The following is an 18,963-nucleotide window of genomic DNA, read 5'->3' on the forward strand; positions in this document are numbered from 1 at the left end:
CATTCGCATGAATGGACACAGGCAGACAGTGTTTGTTGGTAATGAGGATCACCCTGTGGCTAAACATGCCTTGGTGCACGGCCAGCACATCTTTGGCACAGTGTTACACCGTCCAGGTTATCTGGATACTTCCCACTAACACCAACCTGTCAGAACTCCGGAGATGGGAACTTGCCCTTCAGTATATCCTCTCCTCTCGTTATCCGCCAGGCTTCAACCTCCGCTAATTTCAAGTTGCCGCCGCTCATACCTCACCTGTCTTTCAATAAAATCTTTGCCTCTGTACTTCCGCCTCGACTGACATCTCTGCCCAAACTCTTTGCCTTTACAAATGTCTGCTTGTGTATGTGCGGATGGATATATGTGTGTGTGTGTGTGTGTGTGTGTGTGTGTGTGTGTGTGTGTGTGTGTGTGTGTGTGTGTGTGTGTGTGCGCGCGCGCGAATGTATACCTGTCCTTTTTTCCCCCCTAAGGTAAGTCTTTCCGCTCCCGGGATTGGAATGACTCCTTACCCTCTCCCTTAAAACCCACATCCTTTCGTCTTTCCCTCTCCTTCCCTCTTTCCTGATAAAGCAACCGTTGGTTGCGAAAGCTTGAATTTTGTGTGTATGTTTGTTTGTTTGTCTATCGACCTGCCAGCACTTTCGTTTGGTAAGTCACATCATCTTTGTTTTTAGATATATTTTTCCCAAGTGGAATCTTTCCCTCTATTACATTTTAATCGTTTTATGTACATATAATATGGGGAACGGTGGTGGAATATTGCTTTATAAAATCCTAGCTGTCACTGGCTAGTCAACACTTGGTGTAAGTCATCACACAGTGGCTACAAGCACGGGCTTTTCACGTGATCAGTAGAGCGTGAATTTTTATATAATTACCTATTGGTTTCCTTTGGCCTGACATACATAAATAGTGTAAACATTCATGAATTACACCACCACATTGATATATTTCACTTCATCATTACATATTGTCATGTCATAATAACAATCAAGTTCAAATGTGAGAACAGAACTGCTCCAGTTTTGCTCTTGAAAGACTCTGGAAGCTTTCCTCTGAAATTGACATTGGATGTCATGTTGCTTAAGGTATCTTCACCTAATTCACTGGATTTTCCATCCAAACTCAGTGTTGTTTTTCTATCTTTAAGCCTACAAATGTGAGGATGAAATTCATTCTTCTCTGTTTCCGATATGCAATTACCAGCTCGTGATTAAAGGTTTGTTGTGCACACCATCTGCCTTTCCTGAAGCCTCCTCGGTCCTCTCCAGTTTGTGGATTTAATTATTTTCCCACTCTCTTCAGTAATGTTTCTGAGAATATCTTTTATGAGGTGCAGTCAAGCAGTATCAGGAATTTTAATTTTTTGCAATTAGTTTTATTTATTCATCTACATAAATGTTACCTCTTTCAAAGTAGTCTATTAGACATTACAAGCTTGTGCCAGTATTTCTTCCAATCCCCAAAATGCTTCTAGAGCTTGATAATTGGGATAGTACTCAGTTCTATCAGCAATGTACTTTTAATCTCATCTAAGTGTGAAAAATGATGGCCCTTTAAGGTTCTTGTTAATTTTGGAAACAGAAAAAAGAATGCATTCTGGTCTGAGCTGCTGGAGATGTCAATCATATGTGTGTGTGTGTGTGTGTGTGTGTGTGTGTGTGTGTGTGTGTGTGTGTGTGTGTGTGTGTGCACGCGCGCACGTGTGCGCGCTTCCTTTTCTGAAGAAGTCTTTGGCCAAATGTGTAGTATTCTTTCATTGTGCCTGTCTGCAACTCAATGTGTCATCTTCACAGTAGGTAGCAATTTAGCCTTTTACTTATACCGTTGATATTCCAACCTGGTGTTTTTATTCTTTGAAAATGTCAAGAAATATTTTTAAAAAATGACTGGTAAACCTAGAGCATGTTTCTGAAAATTTTTACAAATCCTACAAATGGGACTAAGGTACCTACAAATTTAAAAACAAGAAATGAAGTCAAATGGCAACTTTCACTTTGTTCCATAATTTTCTGAATACAATACCAGCTTAAGTACATTTTTTTAATAATTAAAATACATGTACAATGGAAAATATTCACCAGTGACGAACATTTCGAAAATCCTTACTGAATTTACTTCTGTTATATTCCAATCAAATTTAGTTTTCCCTAAAACATGTAAAATTAAGCTAATGACACCCTTGCTATCAAGTGAGATGCTATAAATACTGTTAAATCTTCTCCAATAATACTGTATAACTTGCCTGTGAAGTTATATTTCTTGCAGTACCAATTCTTAGCTGCCATAAACAAGGTACTTTCTATTAGAAAAGCCTTTACACTGTGTTACAGTTTTGATATGTCAGATTACTTACACATACAGAAAATTATTTTTAATTTATAAAGGTCACATAGTCAGAATTTGATAATATTTTTCTCTGTATATAATTATACCTTTCAATTTGAAAGTATTCTCTGTTTGTCAGTGCACGAATTTTAAGATTGGTAGCTGACAGAATACTATTAATATGTTGCAGTCTATAAGTGTATTTTCTGTTCAGGTGAAAAGGTAAGAATATTAGTGTATCAACATAAAGGCACACGGCACCATCACCAAATTTTCATTGTGGCAAGACACTGATGGAAAAAAAACTATTCTGTTCTCTTTGCTTTCAGTATTCCTATTAAAACACAAACTTCCTTACATATTAAAACAAATACTGAACACTTCAAACTTAATAAACAAGCCTTTTGAAGTATTAACAACAAACCAGTCAGTCTCCAGGTGGAGAATTGCGCAATGGAAACATAAGCAATTTTGATTGCATAAAAGAAAGATCAGGGAAAGCATTCAGCACAGCAACTGCATCTTGTGAAAGACCCTCATGTCTATTATGAGAAGAGGGCACAGGTCCAAGTGGTGCAGAAACCAACAGGTCTTGCATTAACTGTCTTGGTGCACTTGTCATTTCTTCTTGTGTTGAACGATGACAATTTTCAGTCACACTATTTGGCTCAGCTGCTAAACCTGAAAAGGAAGAGAATAATTACAAATTAAGTTTTAATAAACTGATAATGAGATTTAGAGATAGTTCCTACAGTGTTCATCAGTCAAGGTAGCCCATCTAAAACTTAAAACTAGGTTTTGGTGCAGGCATGCAATGTACCTGGGGCTTTTGCAGCATTCTGTTTTTCCTCTTTTATAAATAGTAGAATAATAATCACAGAGACAAGTTTATGTTTTACCATGATAAAATGTACTGACCTGTATTATATACACAGGGATTTGCACAATCACTATATCTTTAAAGAAAATGCCCTTTACTTTGGTGGAGCTCTGTTTATTACTATTCTTATTATTTTTACCCGCATTATAAAAACCAAAGGCAACAGATATTCAACATATGCAAGTTGCACCTTTCTAAGTGACTCAGTGTCTGCAAATGTTGTATGAGATGAATGCAGGGTACAAATTTTTGCTGCTAATATAAATATTTTTGATACTTACGTGAAATGCTACATAAAGTTATTTTTTTTTAAACAGTCATGAACATTATCTCTGTCTTGTTACAACTTACTGTGATTGTGTCTAAAAGAAATAAAAATAATGTATGTAACACACTTAATTATGACTGTTTTGGCCATATATTGGCCATAAGCAGCAAACTGCAAAGAATATTTACACAAAATGCACTGTCATAACAATTGTAGGCACAATAAAAAAGACAAAAAATGCACCACTTAAATATCAGCTGTATGAAACCAAATAATGTTACTATCAAATAAAAACAGTAACCAAAACAGTGGCAACTATTTGAAAGTCTACATCTTTGCACATGTGTGGAAACAATATGCTTCTGTGTAATATGCAGTTAGTGTGTCACTCCACCCTACATATTGCAACACTCTATATTGCAACACTCTGGGATCCTCCTCGGAGTGCTGCCTACAAGGCAGTCAAGACACTGCTGCTCAAGCCTGTCCTCCTCCAATAGTGGCCTTCCTGTAGTCATCAAGTGTGTGAAAGGGATGCTACAAGGAGCAGAAAATTCCAACAAGTCCCAAGCATGTTCAGTCAGGTTCATCGCAGCAAGTATTACTGTCCATTCCCTTTGGTTGATCCGTGCCACCTGAAGGAAGGTGTTCAAGAGGGGAGCGCCGTCGTTCTTGTATATTACCATCTTAAAAGACAAACTCATCACCAAAATACTGGCATTAGAGCTGGTCAATAGATTGGAGGATCCTGCAGATGCACAAGTTGACATAATTAAAGTAGCTGATATGGTAGACTGTAGCATCACTACAACAATAATCTCCACTGTGTTTGACACTGAAACCCACAGGCTTGTTTACTTTGTGTCTCTAATCTTCTATGATGTTATATTTTGAGGCAACTCTGTTTACTCACCAAGAATATTCTCAGACTGACCTGTGGTGTCAAGTTTGCAACCTCTGCGTCGGCCGTTATTCAGACATCTCAGAATACTAACTCTGCCAACCCTATACATATGTTCAACTGCGGAATTACTTGTTGACATTACCGACTTGTTGAAGACAGACTGCAATATTTGTTCAGTGAAAACAGGACAAAAAATCAAATGTATTTGGATAACACTTCCTTACGCACTATACAGAAAGCTCTGCGCCATTCAGCTGGTTTCATTTTCAATAGACATCCAGTTGAATTGAGGAGGAGTATTCCAGACACCACCTCCATCAGTTATCCAACCTGCTGACATCCTACTGCTGCCTCTGTACACTGCTATCCAACCCCTATCATACTCACAGCATTCCTTTTCGTCCAACCCTCATAGCGGCTCAACCCTGCCTAACAGACCTTTTCAACTTGCCACATCCCCTAAGCTCCCTATCCCCTAAACTCCCTACCAACTCTGCACCAAATCAAGAGCCAAAACATTACCATAATACTGTTGCTACCCTTTCCACCAAAACCCTCGGCTCCACAGAAGTTTCAATTCTATCCAAGGCGTCACTTTTAGACAACATCCAAATTTAACACGTTCACTGCCACTGTAATTGGCCTTGCTTTGCCACGTAACCAATATTTTTCTTAATAGAATCTGAAAATATATTGCTAAAAGTAATATAACATGTATTTATTTTATAAGTACACAATCAAATTTACTCTCGTGAATCAAAGTTGTTTTGGGGCGCACTAAGGCGTCAGTGGCATGTCAGGCCATATTCTGTAGCGGGTGGCCGTGGACGCGCCAATGCGTCTAGTGTATTGTTCCTGGTTAGTGTGACAGTTTAGGTTACTACAATTTCATTTTATATTCATAAATGAAACGAAACATCCTACTGACAAACGACATATTTATTGGACAAAAAATATAGTAGAAACATTCAAATACAAACACAAGATCTCGAAGAAACTTCTGAAATAAAATGTATGTCAAATCTAAGAAAAATACAATCTAGAGCTTTATCCATTACTCTCAAACAAATAAAATAAATACAAAGTTTACGAATAGTACCGACACATAACTGTCGAAAAATAAATGAGCAACGAAAGTGCTATCTGCCTTTAGAGGTGGTGAATAACACAACAAGTCAAACAATATCCTGCTTTATTTGGGCAATCTAGGCACTCGTAAATCGTGTCTGTTCGTTGTCCACGGCTGGCGCATGATCTGCACTTTTTACGCGGTGTTTTTGACTTTCCATTTGATTCTCGTTTTACCACAACATGTTGGGGATTTCTGACTGGCCGTTCTACCTGCTTTCGTGGCAATAGTGCTCTTATAATACTGAGTCTAAATTCTTGGAGGGGCATTTTTGTGCCACAATATTTATTGTGTAGGGCATGTGCGTTTGTCAGTATCATTTCCACAACGTGGATAAAAAGTTTCTTGTACCAGCGTATGGTTTTGCGTTCCGAGAGGTAATATGATAACATCTGATCGTGCCGATCAACTCCCGCCATAAATTTATTGTAGTTTACAATGGCCAAGGGCTTAGATTTCTTCTCCTTTCTTTTGGTTTCAACCTCAACCATTTCATTTGTAAATGCATTAGAAATGTAGCAAACCTCCCTCTTATCACGCCACTTACCTATCATAACTCCTTCCGCAAATCTGGCAACGGCTTCACCTTTTCGTAGTTTTGCTTCCTGTATTTCCTTGGGTGTATCCTTCCTATTCGCCCTCAGAGTTCCCGTGCAGTGGGTCTTCTTATCCAGGAGCAGCTTTGCCAATGCGAAGCTGTTATAGTAATTGTCCATGTACACATGGTGACCAGCATTCAACTTTTCATCTAGTAAATGAAGAACAATTTTTTGCGCATGGCCTCTTCCTCCTAAATCGTCCAGCATGCCAGTGTATACCGCGAATTTTAGGACCATTCCAGTGGGAGTTGTCAAAATATATAGCTTTATGCCATATTTGTGCTTTTTGTTTTTGATGTATTGGCGGAAAAGTAATCGTCCACGCCAAAGGATCATTGATTCGTCCAGAGACAGTTCCCGTCCAGGGTAGTAAACTTGGCACATCCTTTCATTGAAAAAATTGATAACGGGACGTATTTTATACAACCTGTCGGATGGTGTTGGTTTGCCCTGTTTTGGATTTTCAGAAAAGTGTAATGCACGTAGTATTAGCAGAAAACGATTTCGTGAAATACTATCGGCAATTCCTTTCACGTTGAATAAAGCGTCCTTTTTCCAATAGTCCTGCAAATTCCTCATCTTTACATTTCCCATGTGCAGGAAAACTCCCAAGAACACTAACAATTCGCCAACAGTCACATCTTTCCAACAGTTTATTCGTGATTGTCCTTTGGTTCCCGCAGAAAGGAATAATTCAATCGCGTTTCGATTTGTTTCTTCTACAACTGTCAATAGAAATTCGTCCGTCAGCAAAAGACGAAAATAATCTAAGGGAGTGTTTTCCGTCGGTTGAATAAGCAGTCCCTCTTTTTTTATAAATGGGCAATTTATCATTCCAACTGGCTCTCTTTCCCACGCAACAGTTGTATCAGCTGCGTTATCTCTTGTTACCACTCCTTCTGCCATTTCCCTGTCGCTAGGATTCACAGCCATTTCTACAGTCTCATCTAAAACAAACTCGGCTCCGTCAGACTCTTCACTGGATTCCACGCCGTCCTCCTCACTGGCCAGTTCCGTTTCCGAATCGCTTTCTTCTAATATTCGTAATAATTCCGCATCCGTTAGTTTTTGTACGTTTCTTGTGTCCTGTGTTTTACGTTTCTTAGGTTCTGAAGGGCCCGCCGTGTCACGATTGTCTTCCATTTTCAGTCCCACAACAGAGAAAAACTGTAGGGAAAACACACGAACCGCACCCGCAAAAATTGAAAACAATACGTTCTTAGAGTGCCTGCGCAATGAACCACACCGAATGGCTGTGCCCGACTAAACTGTGGCGCTGAGAAACAGCTGAGTGTCTCGCCGCGCAGGCGCGTCGACGGCATATGCACTAGTATCGGCCGGACGCGCTGGTGCGCCGATGGCAGTGAACGTGTTAACCATGTTGGAATCCCTACAACCAAAACCACCCTAATGCTAACAATGAACCCTGCCTCTTCCAGTTCATACCACTATCCAACTGTGATTCCCCTCACCCCTTCACCCCCACCCCACTCCCACCTAACCACCCTCTGGTCACTTTTCAGGAATTCCTTACCTCCCACTTAGTCTCACCATTCTTCACCGAGTCCCTTCCTCAGAACATAAACCTTTCAGTAGAAGAAAGAACAGCCATACACGACCTGAAAACAAATCCTGACCTAGTCATCATACCTGCAGAGAAAGGTTCCACCATTGTTTGTTATGGATCACAGTGAACACCTGGTAGAAGGCCTCTGACAAACGTATGACTCTTCCACCTATAAACTCTGCCAGAGTGATTCCATCCCAGACGTCAAACACAAACTGCAACCTCTGCTAAAAGCCTTATGCTCTCCCCTTAATCCATTTCCCTCCTCACTCCTACGACACCCCTCACACCCACTTTCTACATGCTCCCTAAAATCCACAAACCCAACAATCCTGGATGTCCCATTGCGGCTGGTTACTGTGCCCCCACTGAAAGAATTTCAGCCCTTATTCACTGACATCTCCAATGAACTGCCCATAATCTAGCCTCCCATGTCAAAGACACCAACCACTTCCCTCACTGACTCTCCGCCAACTTCCTGGATCCCTACTCGTCACTTTTGACACCACCTCCCTATACACCAATATCTCTCATGCCCATGATGTCGCCACTATTGAACACTACCTTCCGCAACACCCTTCAGAACCAACCCACTACCTCATTCCTCATACACCTTACTAACTTTATCCTAATCCAATGCTATTACTCTTTTGAATGGGAGATACATAAACAAATCTGCAGCACAGCCACGGGCACCTGCCTGGCACGCCCCTATGCCAACCTTTTTATGGGCCACCTAGACGAGACCTCCCTAACCTCCCAAAACACCAAACCCCTAGTCTGGTCCAGGTTCATTGATCGTATCTTCATGATCTGGACCCAGGGCCAAGAAATCCTACCTTTGTTCCTTCACAACCTCAACACCTTCTCTCCCATCCTGCTTCACATGGTCCTTTTCAACCCAGCGTGCCACCTTCCTAGATGTTGACCTCCCCCCTCTCTGAAGGCTCCATCTGCACCTCTTTCCACATTAAACCCACCAAACACCAACAATAGCTACATTTTGACAGCCGTCATCCCTCCCATGCAGCCTGGCCACCCAGAGACAGTGTATCTGCAATGAGAAAAATCCCATTGCTCAGTATGCCAAGTATCTCACCAAGACCTTCACAGATGGTCACTCCTAGTCTGCAAAAACAGATCTCCCATGCCATTTCCCCTCACAATCCCAATCCTCACATCAAAACCTAAAACCAGCCACAAAGGAAAACCAGCCACAAAGGAAAACCAGCCACAAAGGAAAACCAGCCACAAAGGAAAACCAGCCACAAAGGAAAACCAGCCACAAAGGAAAACCAGCCACAAAGGAAAACCAGCCACAAAGGAAAACCAGCCACAAAGGAAAACCAGCCACAAAGGAGCATCCCCTTTCTCACACAGTACCACTCTGCACTGGAACAACTGAACCACATTGTTTGCCAAGACTTTGACTACCTATTACAGTGTCCTGAAATGAAGGAGATATACCAGAGATACTTCCCACCCCACTTGAAGTGGTGTTCCATCACCCACCCAACCTCCACAACATCTTAGTCCATTTGTATGCCACTCCCAATCCCTTGCCAAAAGAAGCATATCCCTGTGGAAGATTCAGGTGCAAAACTTGCCCAATCCAACCACCCAGCACTTCCTATTCAAGTCCTGTCACAGGTTTATCCTACACCATCAGGGGATGGGCCAACTGTCAAAGCAGCCATGTCATTTACCAGTTCTGATGCAATCACTGCACAGCTTTTTATATTGGTATGACTACCAACCAGAGCTGTCGACCAGTATAAACTGCCACTGCCAAGTTGTGGCCAAGAGCAAAGTAGATCACCCAGTGGCACAATATGCAGATGAATGTACACACTTGATTTCAGTGGCTGTTTCACCCCCAAGCCATCTGGATCCTTCCCTCCAACACCACCTTTTCTGAACTGTGCAGGGGGACTTATCACTCACAACACATTCTCCGCTCCTGTAACTATCCTGGCCTCAACCTACAGTAACATACTGTCCCCACATCCCTCCTCCCAACAGTTTTCACCCCCTCTGTCCTATACCCTCCTGCCCATTCTCATCTCCCACCCTATTTATTTGCCGCACTCTGCCAACACATCTGCCAGTCTTTCCCACTTCTCTTTTTTTGCTTGTTTTCCCCACCTCCCTGCCCCACAACCTCCTGACACTGCACCTGTTGGCATTCAAGGCCCTGCACACTCCACCAAAAAGCGTTTGTCTCTCTACCAACTAGTACACTACTATTCCTTCAGCTTCCCCAACCCCTCCCGATTGCTGCTTGCATCCCATGTGACAGCTACATTCTGGCCTAAGATTCTAGAATTGGTAGTCATGTGTGCATGAGGTGTGCTTGCTTGTTTGTACGAATGGTGTGTTTCTCTCTCATTGATGAAGGCTGTGGTCAAAAGCTTTATGTAAGTGTCTTAATTGTGCCTATCTGCAGCTTAATGTGTCTCCTTCATGATAAGTAGCAATCTGTCTTTTCCCACACTGTTGATGTGATAACCTGGCACTGCCATTGTTTGGGGAAAAAAATCAAGTATTCAAATCCAAGTTGAAAGATTTCCTTGTGACACAGTCCTACTCTGTACAGGAATTTGCTGTAATGTGTTATTTGTTTGTATACTCTCCCACATTTTTTGTGCCTAATTAATTAATTAATTAATTAATTCTTTTGTGCATATATTTTATAATTAGTACTCTGTAACCTAAAAACCAACTTGTTCCACGACCAAGTACTTTGACTCACATGGTCCAAAGAACCTGATAAATAATTATATTTCATGATATTATGCTCAAATTCCTTCCTTAGCCAAGATAGGTATCTGACATCCATGTATGCTACCAGCCCAAAACATGAGTGATACACCTCCCTGATATACCCAAGTGACTGTATGCCTGAGACGTGCATCAGTATGTTACTGCCTCCATTCTGATCAACAAAGAGGATCCGATGCCACTGCTCCCATTTTCATTCCAGATGTTTCCTTGCTCATGATATTTGCATACCACTGAGCAGGGGGCTTTGTACCATAGCTCATAAAGGAAGCAGGGATGCAAAACTGATCGTAAGCAGACTGTTGTGTTCTGTTTGGGTCAACCTTGTCGTCCTAGTTTCCTCCTAAAGTGAATTGTCCACCATTGGGCACCCACAAGCCATAAATTGAAGATAGTAATCACTAGCATCTGGTGTTGTTGACCACAGATGATCACCTTGATGCACATTTTGTGCCTCATGAGAATGACAATGTCCAAATGATATCACTGTGGCATGTGTCAACTTGGTGATCGGTTTCCATTGCTGAAAACCCTTTTTGCCATAAAGTAATGCAGTGTACACAATCTAAGCTTGAAGTTATCCTTTGAAGTATGTTGACAAACTTAACAGTGTACTCAGGCCACTTTGTCCCTTTCTTCATTGGAGACATTGTCCTCTACTGAACTACACTAAGACTGCAGGTTACTTTTATCTCCATTACATGAGTGTCGGTGCATAGTAATATTCTGTACTTAAAAGAGTGTTCAGAAAATCAATCTATGCGAATCATGAGAGTGGTGCAAAACTTTTTTTCTGAGCAGTCTCTAACGAAAGGATGGGTGGTTATATAAACAAAAAATGGAATGCCATAGATCTAAACAAATGTTGAATAAACAACTCATTAAATGTTGTGCTTTAGCAACGGAGGTGGAACATAAGAAATAGCAACTCTGACACAGTACATGTCCCATTAAAAATTGTTTTAAACTTCATCGGGTAGTTAGAGAGAAGCCATTGCATGTAGTGATTTCAACACTGATTGGATTTTGAATAGTGTTACATGACGACACAGAGCTACCAAAGAAGGGACAGGCACAGTGAATTATCATCTTCAGTATTAATAAACAGCATCAGCTGTATTTAGTCCTTTATTTTTAAGTCACTACCTGTTTAATGGCACTAAAAGTCACATCTTCAGGTGAATGTCTGCATAACAATAAACCAAGAAGGAATAACAACCCTGAGGCATACACTGATACCATAATTTTCTTAAATTATTTTAAGATATTTAAAATTAAAATACTATTAAAAACTTTTACATGAAAAAATTAAAATATTTGTACTCACTTAACTAAAACATTAGAGCCTAAAGGCTCAGAACTTTGTACCCAATATTCGTTGCCTGTCAGAACAAAATAACAGAGATCATTTCACTGATGTCATAGGACAATCCTTTCTCTAAAAATAATGTTTCTTTCCCATTTTAAGTAATATCAGAAAGGGTGTGCACTCTAGGACAAAAGTCAAAACAGAAATCAGTGACATCCTGATGAATAATCTGGTGGATGAGTTGAATGGCTAACTCAAGAACATTCATTCAATTTACTACTCAGAACAATGAGGAGGGGACATTACCATATCTGGATCTACAGATCACCTCATGTAGCACTAAAGCCGCATTTGATATTTGCGGAAAGGAAAACACCACTGATTCATAGCACCTCCAACCATCCTATCAAGAAAAGGTCAGCCTTTAGATTGCTGTTAAAGGAAGCCTTCAATAGAGACTTTCAAATTATATGGTACACAGCCTACAAAAATGGTGATAGCAGTGAGTTCATCAATGGTATTAACAGGGGTATCCCTCTGCAAAGTCCTCAAAGCTTCGTCTTGAACTTGCGTGAATCCACAATGAGTAATCAGCAGGATGATGAGATCCATGATTCGCAATCACATCACAACAACTTAGCCCAGCTACAATTAGCAGTTGCCACTGTACGATGCAACCAGACTTGTCAGCAATCACCTCAATGGCAGTCTCAGTAAGACTGCATTTGCAATGCACACTGCCAACTTCAGAAATCTCAATATACTGAGGGGAGGGGAGTTTATTCCTGGTTTCTATTTTCCTTGATCTACCTGCTTCATGCAGTGTTATGCAAGTTTTTCTGCAATCTCCTTCTTACTTCAAATGGGATTTTTCTCACAACCACTTATGTTTTGTTTCAATATAGAATTAACTCCTTGGAGCTCACCCATCTAGTGATGTTTCTTTCTGATTCTTCCTTTACTCATTGATCTGCTGTCCGCCCTGTTTTGCGTAATTCTAAAGTTTTTCCAATCAGAGTTGATAGCATAATTTGTGTCCTTTGTATGTCTGGCCACCAACTCAACCATAATTGTCCAGCATCATGCTGGTGATCTCAACTGTATTGTCCAGCATCATGCCAGTGTCAACCCGAGCAACCATTCATTTTCTTATCATTTTTCTGTTTTAAATGCATAAATTCATTCTCAAATTGTTTTATAACCTCAGTGTTTATGTACCATGAGTAATTTTTACACACTGTTTCAATAAATAGTATTTTACCAGATCAAACTATCATTCAGTGACCATTAAAGTAAATTATTCAACTGAAATGTCCAGGTGCTCCTGCCAATGAGCAATGTGCGAGGTCCCTGACAAGTTCTGGGACTTATCAAACAATGTTTTCCAATGTGCATGGCAGCTGATTTTTCAAGTAGCCTATTAGCTTCATGGGGGTAATCTATCGTTTATATTATCTGGGGTGACAGATTCAGCATCAGTCTAACCTGCACACCCATGGAACACCTGAAAAGCAAGAGGTTATGTTCACAGCACACATGGTTCCTGGCACAGCTTTGAACAAAGAAGTAGCTGGAGGAATGATTCTTCTTTGAGACACATGATCAAGTATATTTTAATGCCCAGGAAAGAATGAAAATATTTGTACAAAATGTAAAATACATAATATTATCAAAAAAATAAAGCAATATCAGAGAGAATAAAAAAAGAAAAAGTAGACTGGACGGCAAATGAGAGAATAACTGAAACCAAACACCAATATGTATAAAAAAGGAAATGATGCTTGGGAAGTCTTAACAAGAGGTGACTAGACCAATTCTGTCGCAGCTCACTCAAATACACATAAAACATTTTGAGTCCTCTGCTTCTGTATTTTAATACACACTAAATACTGACAAAAATCGATTGCAACAAGAGGAAAGAATGTACAGGGTGACCCAAAAGTCTGATAACATTTGAAAATTCAATACTTCAATGAATAATTAAGGTAGAGGAGTAAAAATTGACACACATACTTGAAATGACAGGAGGTTTTACTGAAACCAAAAACTGCACAAAATGGCCAACAGATGGTACTTCGTATGATACAAAACAACAAATGCTCAACATACCTGTAGTCAATGGACAATGTTGTGAACAGCACTGTATAGCGTACCAGTAGGTATGGTGAGGCATTCCCATTGGACGTTGTCTTTTAGCATCCCTAATGAGGTTGGGCAACTGAGGTAGACTTGTAACTTGTGACTAACCCACCACCTATTGGCCAGTTTTTGCAATCTTTTGGTTTCAGTAAAACCCCATATCATTTCACGCATCTTGAACTTTAGCTGTCTACATTATTCCATTAATTAGTGCATTTTCAAATGTTAATGAATTTTTGGGTCACCCTACATATAAGGTCAATAGTGGCTAACCAAGGGGTGTTAATTAAAAGAAAATTAAGTGGTAAGTTATTTACGTACACAGAAATGGTACTTGTGCTTAATAACTAATTCAAAGTGAGTCATAAAGATAATGTACCAGAAAACTGCCATACAAATTGGTGATTGCAAGACTGTGATTGTAGAGCAAAATGCAGTAGATAGATATTGAAGAAACTGGCAAGAGATTTTGTTCAGACACAGCTCCATTTCAGGCAGTGTATTTGAAGAATGTTACTGGTTTCTTTAATTGAATACTAATAAATTCATGAATGGACCAGGATGCACAAAGACAAATTTGTTTGCCTCATGAGAAAGTGTACCGAAATACTGAAAAATTTCAACCTGGGGCACTAAGAATGATGCCTAATATATCAACGCAATATACCTATAAAATTTCAGGAGCTTGTTTCCAGAGGATTTATGAATAATCTTCAACTTACTGTTTATTTCTTCCATAAAGATTTAGTCTAATAATAGCTTGTACAATGCAAATTCTCCATTTCTCAGGAATGGAACAAGGTAAGAGCCTCAGTGTATATCACAATGTAAGCTCTCCCCTCTACCAAGCAGTGAAAGAGTGGATTGCAGTGTGTGAACATATACTAAGAGTGTATGTCTCTTGCACAGGCCCAGATGAACAATTCAACTATATCAGTAGTGAAGAAGATGACATGGTGGGATTGACAGAAGAGAGAATCCTTCACTCACGAGTAAATATGACTACTGCCTTCCACAGTGACTACTGAAGACTAACATTAGTCCCCACCGAATAATCTTACAAAGTGTTAAGCCTACTGAACCAGACAATGGAAAACTTTCTAACACAAAAATGAGCATTGTTGTTGTTGTTGTTGTTGTTGTTGTTGTTGTGGTCTTCAGTCCTGAGACTGGTTTGATGCAGCGCTCCATGCTACTCTATCCTGTGCAAGCTTTTTCATCTCCCAGTACCTACTGCAACCTACATCCTTCTGAATCTGCTTAGTGTATTAATCTCTTGGTCTCCCTCCACGCTGCCCTCCAATACTAAATTGGTGATCCCTTGATGCCTCAGAACATGTCCTACCAACCGATCCCTTCTTCTGGTCAAGTTGTGCCACAAACTTCTCTTCTCACCAATCCTATTCAATACTTCCTCATTAGTTATGTGATCTACCCATCTAACCTTCAGCATTCTTCTGTAGCACCACATTTCGAAAGCTTCTATTCTCTTCTTGTCCAAAATATTTATCGTCCATGTTTCACTTCCATACAAATACTTTCAGAAATGACTTCCTGACACTTAAATCTATACTCGATGTTAACAAATTTCTCTTCTTCAGAAACGCTTTCCTTGCCATTGCCAGTCTACATTTTATATCCTCTCTACTTCGACCATCATCAGTTATTTTGCTCCCCAAATAGCAAAACTCCTTTACTACTTTAAGTGTCTCATTTCCTAATCTAATTTCCTCAGCATCACCCGACTTAATTAGACTACATTCCATTATCCTTGTTTTGCTTTTGTTGATGTTCATCTTATATCCTCCTTTCAACACACTGTCCATTCCATTCAACTGCTCTTCCAAGTCCTTTGCTGTCTCTGACAGAATTACAATGTCATCGGCGAACCTCAAAGTTTTTATTTCTTCTCCATGAATTTTAATACCTACTCCGAATTTTTCTTTTGTTTCCTTTACTGCTTGCTCAATATACAGATTGAACAACATCGGGGAGAGGCTACAACCCTGTCTTACTCCCTTCCCAACCACTGCTTCCCTTTCATGTCCCTCGACTCTTATAACTGCCATCTGGTTTCCGTACAAATTGTAAATAGCCTTTCGCTCCCTGTATTTTACCCCTGCCACCTTTAGAATTTGAAAGAGAGTATTCCAGTCAACATTGTCAAAAGCTTTCTCTAAGTCTACAAATGCTAGAAACGTAGGTTTTCCTTTCCTTAATCTTTCTTCTAAGATAAGTCGTAAGGTCAGTATTGCCTCACGTGTTCCAGTGTTTCTACGGAATCCAAACTGATCTTCCCCGAGGTTGGCTTCTACTAGTTTTTCCATTCGTCTGTAAAGAATTCGTGTTAGTATTTTGCAGCTGTGACTTATTAAACTGATAGTTCGGTAATTTTCACATCTGTCAACACCTGCTTTCTTTGGGATTGGAATTATTATATTCTTCTTGAAGTCTGAGGGTATTTCGCCTGTTTCATACATCTTGCTCACCAGATGGTAGAGTTTTGTCAGGACTGGCTCTCCCAAGGCTGTCAGTAGTTCCAATGGAATGTTGTCTACTCCGGGGGCCTTGTTTCGACTCAGGTCTTTCAGTGCTCTGTCAAACTCTTCACGCAGTATCGTATCTCCCATTTCATCTTCATCTACATCCTCTTCCATTTCCATAATATTGTCCTCGAGTACATCGCCCTTGTATAGACCCTCTATATACTCCTTCCACCTTTCTGCTTTCCCTTCTTTGCTTAGAACTGGGTTTCCATCTGAGCTCTTGATGTTCATACAAGTGGTTCTCTTATCTCCAAAGGTCTCTTTAATTTTCCTGTAGGCAGTATCTATCTTACCCCTAGTGAGATAGGCCTCTACATCCTTACATTTGTCCTCTAGCCATCCCTGCTTAGCCATTTTGCACTTCCTGACGATCTCATTTTTGAGACATTTGTATTCCTTTTTGCCTGCTTCATTTACTGCATTTTTATATTTTCTCCTTTCATCAATTAAATTCAATATTTCTTCTGTTACCCAAGGATTTCTATTGGCCCTCGTCTTTTTACCTACTTGATCCTCTGCTGCCTTCGCTACTTCATCCCTCAAAGCTACCCATTCTTCTTCTACTGTAGTTCTTTCCCCCATTCCTGTCAATTGTTCCCTTATGCTCTCCCTGAAACTCTCTACAACCTCTGGTTCTTTCAGTTTATCCAGGTCCCATCTCCTGAAATTCCCACCTTTTTGCAGTTTCTTCAGTTTTAATCTACAGGTCATAACCAATAGATTGTGGTCAGAGTCCACATCTGCCCCTGGAAATGTCTTACAATTTAAAACCTGGTTCCTAAATCTCTGTCTTACCATTATATAATCTATCTGATACCTTTTAGTATCTCCAGGGTTCTTCCATGTATACAACCTTCTTTCATGATTCTTAAACCAAGTGTTAGCTATGATTATGTTGTGCTCTGTGCATAATTCTACCAGGCGGCTTCCTCTTTCATTTCTTAGCCCCAATCCATATTCACCTACTATGTTTCCTTCTCTCCCTTTTCCTACACTCAAATTCCAGTCACCCATGACTATTAAATTTTCGTCTCCCTTCACAATCTGAATAATTTCTTTTATTTCATCATACATTTCTTCAATTTCTTCGTCATCGGCAGAGCTAGTTGGCATATAAATTTGTAATACTGTAGTAGGTGTGGGCTTCGTATCTATCTTGGCCACAATAATGCATTCACTATGATGTTTGTAGTAGCTTACCCGCATTCCTATTTTCCTATTCATTATTAAACCTACTCCTGCATTACCCCTATTTGATTTTGTGTTTATAGCCCTGTAGTCACCTGACCAGAAGTCTTGTTCCTCCTGCCACCGAACTTCACTAATTCCCACTATATCTAACTTTAACCTATCCATTTCCCTTTTCAAATTTTCTAATTTACCTCCCCGATTAAGGGATCTGACATTCCACGCTCCGATCCGTAGAATGCCAGTTTTCTTTCTCCTGATAACGACGTCCTCTTGAGTAGTCCCCGCCCGGAGATCCGAATGGGGGACTATTTTACCTCCGGAATATTTTACCCAAGAGGACGCCATCATCATTTAATCATACAGTAAAGCTGCATGCCCTCGGGAAAAATTACGGCTGTAGTTGCCCCTTGCTTTCAGCCGTTCGCAGTACCAGCACAGCAAGGCCGTTTTGGTTATTGTTACAAGGCCAGATCAGTCAATCATTCAGACTGTTGCCCTTGCAACTACTGAAAAGGCTGCTGCCCCTCTTCAGGAACCACACGTTTGTCTGGCCTCTCAACAGATACCCCTCCGTTGTGGTTGCACCTACGGTACGGCTATCTGTATCGCTGAGGCACGCAAGCCTCCCCACCAACGGCAAGGTCCATGGTTCATGGGGGGGGGGGGGGGGGGGGTATGAGCATAGGATGTGAAAAAACAATACTGAAAGCCTGTCCTATGTGGATGTGAATCAGAGTTGAAAGACACGAGTTAAGAATAATTATACAGAAAAGAACATCCTTTGGCAGATAAACAAAAACAAAATATATGAGTGCAGGCTTTCTTGGTGAATTTTGCAGGTTGTCAGCCAATAGCTCTGAAGACTGACCACATAAAGAGAGGAGACAGACTGGATGAAGACTAAGCAATGGGCTGTGCGTTCTTGCCACACACGGGTCCTCAAACAGCCAAGATCATGAGAATTCTCAAGAAACATGAAGTGAAGACCATTTTCCGCGCAGTGGGAAAAATCAAAGACCTTCTCGGTTCAACCAAGGATCCACTAGATCTGATGGCACCTGGTGTGTACAACATCGGATGGGAATGTGGGATGCAATATATAGGAGAGACGAAATGTTGCATCTCACAGCGCTGCAATGAACACATCAGGCATGTACGCTTGGGTCAGACCACCAAATCTGCTGTGGCAGAACATAGTATTGACGAGAAGCACACCTTTGATTTTGTGGACACAAACAAAATATGCAGTACAAACGGATTTTGGGACTCAGTAATCAAAGAGTCCATAGAAATACGGTTACACTACAACCTAATCAAAT

The 18,963-nt window shown here is 40.5% G+C and overlaps 1 protein-coding gene across 3 annotated transcripts in view; it reads right to left on the bottom strand.

The window, feature by feature from the left end:
* Positions 1–2,028: 2,028 nt before the first annotated feature.
* LOC126193617 (aftiphilin) overlaps positions 2,029–18,963 on the bottom strand; it is an 83,782-nt gene continuing 66,847 nt past the window's right edge. For 2 of the 3 annotated variants that reach the window (XM_049932701.1, XM_049932702.1), the window contains exon 8: positions 2,029–3,012. In XM_049932701.1, coding sequence (XP_049788658.1) covers positions 2,759–3,012 — 254 coding nt within the window. In that variant the 3' untranslated portion in view covers positions 2,029–2,758. The remainder of the gene's footprint in view (positions 3,013–18,963) is intronic. The other variant, XM_049932703.1, reaches the window with a different exon arrangement.

The sequence above is a fragment of the Schistocerca nitens genome, chromosome 1, assembly GCF_023898315.1.
Source record: "Schistocerca nitens isolate TAMUIC-IGC-003100 chromosome 1, iqSchNite1.1, whole genome shotgun sequence".
Lineage (NCBI taxonomy): Eukaryota > Metazoa > Arthropoda > Insecta > Orthoptera > Acrididae > Schistocerca > Schistocerca nitens.